Source organism: Bidens hawaiensis, unplaced genomic scaffold, assembly GCF_021521415.1.
Source record: "Bidens hawaiensis isolate Kalapana, Puna unplaced genomic scaffold, B.hawaiensis_p1.1 tig00009111_1, whole genome shotgun sequence".
NCBI lineage: Eukaryota > Viridiplantae > Streptophyta > Magnoliopsida > Asterales > Asteraceae > Bidens > Bidens hawaiensis.
The window spans coordinates 837,517-845,817 of NW_027491670.1; the positions used below are offsets into that span (position 1 = coordinate 837,517).

The window sequence follows — 8,301 nt, forward strand, 5'->3', positions numbered from 1 at the left end:
TTCCTTTCTTTATTATAAATGTTGTTGTTGGACTATGTTTCATCGTTCAACGAAAAACAATACAACATTTGTACTATATATACCCAGAATGTCTTGGTTTAACCATTTATTTCCAGAGGAGGACCCGGGTTACACTGCTAACAATCAGCCTGGCACGTCGTGGTTACCCGACTTGAACCAGGTTTCATTATATATTTATTTAGTATGAATCTGGTAGTTTTTTTTACTAACATATGCTGCATTATGTTTTGTTAGGAGTATGTTGGGTATGATACCCAGCCCGAACAGTTTTATGGTAACACTGGCTCGCCTGGCTTGCAAACTTGAACCAGGTTTTGTTATACAGTCTTTTTGTAAATATACGGTTATCTTATTATTATTTTAATATTCTTATTTATTATTAAAATATTATATTTTATATTATTATAGGTATTATTATTATTATTATTAATTATTACCACTGGCACTATTGTTTGAATTTCTAATTTATGTATGGTAGGAGTACTTCGTGTCGGATTACAGTAGACAACTTTCCTACCCGTCATCAGTCGCTTGGTCGGATTACGGAGGTTAGGCAACGTCATCGTACTAGCCACCAGTAGCAAATGATCCGTTTTATGGAACCGAGTCTTCATCGCACCACGGGCGAAATGATTATGCCGGGCCAAACCCAAATAACGAAGATGGGTACGATGACGACTACATACGCGAGGTGAAGGTTTCGTATAAAACAGATGCTGTAAGACACCTTGTGTTTTGTTTAAGTTAATATTATTTGTTTGTATGTTATTTAATAAACGGCTTAAGAATTAGCGTAAAACTGTTTCAGATTTTTGAGAGCCGCGAGGAGCTGGAGAAATGGGTAAAAGTTAGAAGATGAGAGCATAGGTTTGTTGTTGTGGTCCAGCGGTCAAGGAAAAACGCCGTGGACCTTGCATGCAATCGTGGAGGCGAACCCAAAATAAAGGCGACGGTGAGACGTACCGGCAGCATCAAAAAATGCTGTCCGTTTAAGATCCTAGGCAGGTACGACTCGAGGGGTGCATGTTGGAGGTTCAAGTGGTAAACGAGACTCACAACCACGATCCCGTTGAATTCGAGGAGGGGTATGCGTCTTTTAGAAAAATGAACACCGACCAGCTGGATATGGTTGAGAGTTTACACAGGGCCGGCGTGAAGCCGCAAGAAATCGAAGCAGCCCTCCGCGAAAAGTTTCCCGGTGTGCAACCTGTACTAAAAGATATATACAACCACACCGCCAAGATTATGAGGGATGGGCTACTAGGCGACACCCTTATGAAGGTAGTTCAAAACACTTGTAGTTTTAATGTGTACTTGTCGTGCTTGTAATATTTAGCAAAGTTTTATTTCATCCAATGCAAGCGCTGGAAAACTTTCTTGCAGGCAACGGTTTCACGTTCTATACCCGGGAGAGTGATACCGACGACAGGACGGAGAAAATTTTCTTCTATCATAGTAAGTCGCATAAGATGTGGCGTGTGTTCCCCGAGGTGCTGATGGTTGACACGACGTACAACACCAACATGTACGACTGGCCGTTGGTTCAGTTTATCGGTGTGACCTCGACATCACAGTCGTTTTGTATCGCCGCCGCGTTTGTGATCAGGGAACGGCAGAGGAACTTCGGCTGGGCTCTGGAGAAACTTAAACAAATGCTCTACGACTGTATGGAGCCAAGCGTGATCCTTACTGATGCGGACCAGGCCCTCATGAACGCATGCGACGCGGTCTTCCCTAATGCCACCAAAAATTTATGCAGGTGGCACATATCCGAGAATATAAGGAGAAAATTTAAGGGCCTATATAGCACGGAAATGGGGACGGACTTTGCGTACTGGTGGAAGGTCCTGTATCAGTCGCCGACGATTCAGGAGTACGACCACCGTCGCCTCAACATGGAGCGTCATTTGATACGGAACGATAGAGCCGGTGAGTCCTTCGTATCACCTGACAGTTTTTAATAGCCTAAACATACGTGTTAATAACGTTTCCTTTTATTTTTCAGAGGTCTGGCAATACATTCGCAAGAGCTGGTTGGATCCATACAAACACAAGTTTGTAGCCTGCTGGGTCGACGAACGCCGAAACTACGACTAACCGAGTTGAGAGCCAGCACGCAAATCTGAAAAGGTACCTCAATGGAAGCAACAACTCGCTCGACACAATTGCCAGGCAAATCCTTAAAATGGTCAACTCGTAGATGAAAGAAATCGGTAAATCTTTTGAAGCCTCCCGCTCGAAGGTCATGGAAGGGCATCGACAGCCCGTCTGGTTGAAGAAGCTAATAAACAGGGTGTCGATTCACGCTCTAGGTCTACTTGTGAACAAGTATGGGTTGATACACAAGATGCGTGACTGCGGCGCTTCATGTGACCACCATTTGTATTCGTCTTCGGGGCTGCCATGTGCCTGTCGGATTAAGGGATACATAGTTAACGACACGTGTATCCCAATAGAGGATGTTGACCCGTTCTGGAGGAGGCTTAATTTTGATCCAGCCTGTCCGCCGAACGAAGAGCCAGACTACGCAGCAGGTCTACGGGACATCACAGATACGCTATCGTCCATAGATGACCCTAATCAAAAGAAAAGTTTTTTCGCCAGGCTCTTGTCTGCTATTCCAGGGAGATCTAAAAAGAAGGAGCCAGAAAAAATAGAGGATCCTCGGGGGTGTCCCAAAAAACCAGATCCCCCGAGGCACAGCGCATACACCCCCGCTCCAAATCTCCCCAGACGCAGCTCCTACAACCCATCCTCATCACAGGGGCCCAGCCAAGAAAACCCCACCCCATCCTCGCTGAATCGTTCGTTGTCCCAGTCAGCATCGCGGTTTAAAACTCCTCGTGGACGACCTACGGGAGCTCACCTCGGATTTCCTTTGATGGGTTCGCCTGCGCAAGTACCGGCGATGGAAACATTTAGGAGCGTCATTCCTAGCTGGGCCCAGCCGTTCGTCGCAGACATAAAAAACGTACGCCCAGACGGTAACTGCGGTTTTCGATCAATTGCAGTGGGTTTGGGGATACATGAGAAAGTTTGGCCGGATATTAGGCGGACGATGCAGAACGAGCTGGAAACGAACGAAGGGTGGTGGAGAGCGATGTTCAACAAAGAGGATGACAGATTGTACGGCTGGGTTCATTCCAGCATTCCGTACTACAACACGGTCAAACCGGTGCCGCCGAGTCGTTGGTTCAGCTTACCCGGTCACGGGCACGTGGCTGCTCAGACATACGCGTGTGTGTTAGTCAACCTAGTTGGCAATCAGACCGAATCTTACTTCCCGTTGAGAATCGGTCCTGGCTTGGTTCCGGATCCACAGGTTATAGGCATCGCTAACTGGGGAGGTGATCACTGGATATATATAAACCTGGTAGGGGATTTCCCAATGCCTAGGCCAAACCCTAATTGGGAAAGAAGCGCCGTACCGGCGGCGCTCGAATGGAAAACACGGTTCGGACAACGTTTGAAGGAGTACGAAGACATACGCCAGGGTTGGCGAAGGGAATCCTCTAACGTAGATCTAGACAGCTTATAGAAGACATAGTACCAATGGACAAAAAATAAATAATAATACTAATAAATAATGATAATTAAATAAAAAATATAGGGCTAAGACGCCACGTATAGTATCAATGGACAAAAAAGTCTATAATAATAATAATAAATATTAAATAATAAATAACAATAATTTTAATAATAATAAATAACAATAATTAAATAACAAACTAATATTAACATTAATAACTAAATAATATAAAAAAATAATAAAAATAATAATAATAATAGTAATAATAATAATAAATAATAATAATAATAACTAAATAACAAATTAATATTAATATTAATAACTAATAAATAATGATAATTAAATAAAAATAATAGGCCTCAGACGCCACGTATAGGACTATACGTGGCGTCTAGGACCCCTTATACCAGCAGATATCTGCTCAGCTACCAGACTTAGGCCTAAGACGCCACGTATAGGCCTATACGTGGCGTCTAGGACCCCATATTATCAGCAGACGCCTGCTCAGACGCCCACTTTCAAATTTCAAAACTCCCACGCGAACGACCGAGCATTCACACACGAGCCTATATCGGACGGCGACTAGAATACCAAACGAGCCGACGAGATTTCACCCGACACCGACACGATATGGAGGTAATTTTTTAATATTATATTAGTGATGATGATTAGGTTAACATGATGATTAATATGTGTTGTTGATAATGTGATGATGTTGATTATGTTGTTTGGATGGATAAAACTGTTGGCCAGAGTCCGGCCGTTAGATTACCTGGACTGTCATACGCGGCGTATAGCTCTATACGTCGCGTCTGATATAATTTTTTTTCTGTTTATTTTTAATAATAATAATATTATTAATATTAATGTTATTATAAATATTATTATTAATATTATTATAAATTTTATTATCAATATTTATTACTAGTATTTATTATTACTATTAATATTTTTATTATAATTATTATTATTATTTCTTATAAATATTATTAATAATATTTGTTATTAGTATTTATTGTTATTATTAATATTTTTATTATAATAAAAATTATTATTTGTTATAAATATTATTAATAATATTTATTATTAGTATTTATTGTTATTATTAGTATTTTTATTATAATTATTATTAATATTTGTTGTAAATATTATTATAAATATTATTATTAATATTTATTATTACTATTTATTATTACTATTTATTGTTATTATTGTAATTGTTATTGTTTTAATTATTATTATTATTTTTTATTATTATAGTTTGTGGACGACGAGATTGAGCACGAGCTCGAGCAGCTCGGGCAGGGCGACCGGCGGGGCCGCGGACCTCTCGAGGGCAACAACGTGTTGCTCACCTACCCTCATGTGCAGTTCGATGAGGGTTCAGATGCCCACACACGATACATTCGCCTACGCCAGATGCACCCGTTTCCCAGCACGATTATTTCCTGGTCGTTTTTGGATTCCTGTGACGCGCACCAGCGGGTGGCTGAGTACATTGGACAGGATACGCCTTGGAGCCGATGCTTCAGTATGCCACTATCAGCTCACCGGGAGCTGACACTAGAGGTTTACTCCACGATACGCGTTACGTAAGTTTACTCCTCATTGTTATATTATATTATATTATATTATATTATATTATATTATATTATATTATATTATATTATATTATATTATATTATATTATATTATTGCAGGCCCCGCGCGCCTGGTACGCTAGAGATTGAGATGAGGGTGCCAGGCGCCGATACGACACAGTCGGAGGTTTACTTCCGCATGTTCGGGCATGACTCCATCTCTCGATGGAGGAGTTCGCGGTTGCTTTGGGCTTATACACCGCGCAAGAGGTACGCAGCCCGATATACATGGAGAGCATCCACCAGATGCCGGAGGACGAGCTGCGGGTATGGTGGCGAGCCATCAGCGACCATGACTTCGGGGATAGGATCTTGGGCACCAGTTCCAAGGTCTCGTCTATTAGGGACTCGCTGCACAGGTACGTTCTTAAAATGTATTCTATTGTTTAGTATAAGGTAATATATAATATAACATTATATTATTATTATTGTTAATAAATTATATTATCTTATATTACACAAGTACCTTCACAGGCTGATTGTGATGTCCATTGCGGGTCGCAATCAGGGCGCGGATCACTGCAGCCTACGCGACCTGTTTTTTTTAGGTGTCTGTTGACTCACAGGCACTGCAACCTCACTAGGGGGTTTGCAGACTATTTTGTCGCCTACCAGTTCAGGCAGGGACGAGGGTCCTTGATGGGTGGCGGGTACGTCACCCAGCTTGCGATATCTCTGGGCCATGGAGACCTGGTGGACGGCCTACGTATCACTCCGACCCCTCCCTGCCCGCTGGACCGCCAGCGTTGCGGCGACATGCACATTGTGCGTTCGTTCCCCGGGTCCCAAGGCCCGCGAGACCGACTGGTGGCCAGGGCGGGGGCACGTGCGCCTTACGTCCCGGTGCCTTTAGTCGAGCCTCCAACGATCGCGACACCGGAGGTGGAGCTTGTACATGAGCCTGTTGATGCAGGGGAGGGGGCCGGCGGGGATCCTGACGACGGTGGTGCAGGACGTGAGGATCCGGGCGCATCTCAGGTACGTTTTAATATATTATCGTTTTATCGTTTCTTTTAATTCGACTTCGTATTAAACGTATTTCTGTGGTTTTGTTGTTAGGGGCGACGCAGCACGTTCCACGCACATATCGCGCGGTGCGTCTGGGTCCCGCCACCGACGCTAGGTTGGAGGCCCTAGAGTTGGAGATGAGGCGGATGTCGCGCCAGATGGACTGGCGGATGAGCCAGATGTCGCGCCAGATCGACTGGCTTGTTGCCAGCCGGGTAGCGGAGCTGTCTGGACAACAGTACACCGTGCCACCACCACCGCCACCCAGTTTTGACCACGAGGCGAGCACGTCTGGCGTGAGACGCGGACGGGGCGACGACGTGGATGCCCCGGACGGTTCGGGGCCGAGGCGCAGGGGAGAGGACGACGCCGACATTGGCGACGCGTTCGGGGGGCTCGTGGGCCACGAAGACGACATGGGCATGGACATGGGGGACTTCACGTAGATTTTATGTTTTAGTTGTCGTATTTTCTTTTATTTGTACAGATTTAACAATGATTTTTGGTATATATATGTGTTAACTGTTTTTCACCGAAAGGATATTAAATAATAAATAAATAAATAATTAATATATAATGATAATAATAATAATAACAAAATAACAAAGAAAAAAAATAAAAAAAAAACATAATAAGACAAAATTGGTTGGATTTTCTAGGAACACCGGCCTATACGCCGCGTATAGACCTATACGCGGCGTATAGGCCGGTGTTTTAGCAATTGGGCGGTGTCCCTAGAAAATCCGTTTGAAATATTAGGGGCGGAGACTATGATTTGACATTTAAGCCTAAAGTAGAGGTGTAGGCTATGGTTTGACAATCTACCTTGTAAATAACTGTTTAGCTAATACTTAAATGATCGTTACAATTATAGGTGGCAATATGAGTGGGTTGGGTTGGATTTGGGTGATGGGATAGGATGGGTTTGGGTCAGGATAGGTATGGGTCAGGATGAATTTTTAAAATAGAGGGTTAGGATGGGTAAGGGTCAAAATGAGTAAAGTTAACCCATCTTGACCCAAGTAAAGGTTAAAATGCAAAGGGTTTCAAAAACCCATCAAAAAAATATTTAAAAAATTTAATAAAAAACTAATAACTCAAAATATAAATCAAAAACGCAAAATGTAAAATAACTAAAATGTCATCGCTGTTGTCCTCAATTCATTAAAAAAACAAAAAAAAACACTCGGTTTTGTCTCGGTTCAGGCTCGATTTTTTTTCCGGTTTATTCTTGCTTTTTTTTCGTTTTGGTATCTATTTGGTTTCAATGTTTTTGGTTTTTGTTCGGTTTCGATTTCTCGGTTTCATTCGGTTTAGGATGGATATGAGTCAAGATGGGTAAAGTTAACCCCTATCTTGACCTAAGTAAAGGTAAAATACAAAGGGTTCAAAAACCCCTCAAAAAAATTAATAAAAAAATAGTAACTCAAAATATAAATCGAAAACACAAAAAGTAAAATAACTAAAATGTTTCCCCCGTCTTCCTCGTTCATTAAAAAAAACTCGGTTTTGTCTTTGTTCAGTTCAGTTTTTTTCGCTTCGGTTTTGCTTTTTTTCATTTTGGTCGGTTTAGGTATATGTTCGGTTTCAACGATTTTGATTTCTCGGTTTCTATTCGATTCCGTGGGTTTTGTTTGAAATAAAATTGGATAAAACTTGTTTTAGTCCATTCTAATCCATAAACAAACCCATTTTAACCTATAACCAAAAGTCACTAGCATTTTCCCAACCCATCTTGACCTTCTTGTAAAATTCTTTTGATCCATCCTGACCCACCTTAATATTAAAAGTTATCCAAATTGACCCAAAACAACCCAAATGTGTTTGTTTTGCCACCTTTAGTTATAATCACAATGTGTTATTAGTTTTCAGATGGTGTAGGTATAAGTGATATAACATCCCTCAAAATTAATTACCAACATTTGAAGGGGGAGTTGATGTGATAAAAGTAGTTATAAATTTATTATAACTATAATACAAAATGGGCCCCTACAATTTCCCTCTAGTCTTTATTATTATTTCTTTTGTTTCCATCTTCAGTCGGTTTCGTATTTGAAGGGGGAGTTGATGTTGTAAAAGTAGTTATAAATTTATTAACTAAAA

At 41.6% G+C, this 8,301-nt stretch overlaps 1 protein-coding gene across 1 annotated transcript; it reads left to right on the forward strand.

Moving 5' to 3' along the window:
* Positions 1-2,266: 2,266 nt before the first annotated feature.
* Positions 2,267-3,559, forward strand: LOC143531245 (uncharacterized). The gene has a single exon (XM_077026585.1). The coding sequence runs from the start codon at positions 2,267-2,269 to the stop codon at positions 3,557-3,559; it is 1,293 nt and encodes a 430-aa protein (XP_076882700.1).
* The last annotated feature ends 4,742 nt before the right edge of the window (positions 3,560-8,301 follow it).

Coding starts and splice junctions, on each gene's coding strand:
- LOC143531245 (XM_077026585.1), top strand. CDS start 2,267: ATGGAAGGGCATCGACAGCCCGTCTGGTTGAAGAAGCTAATAAACAGG.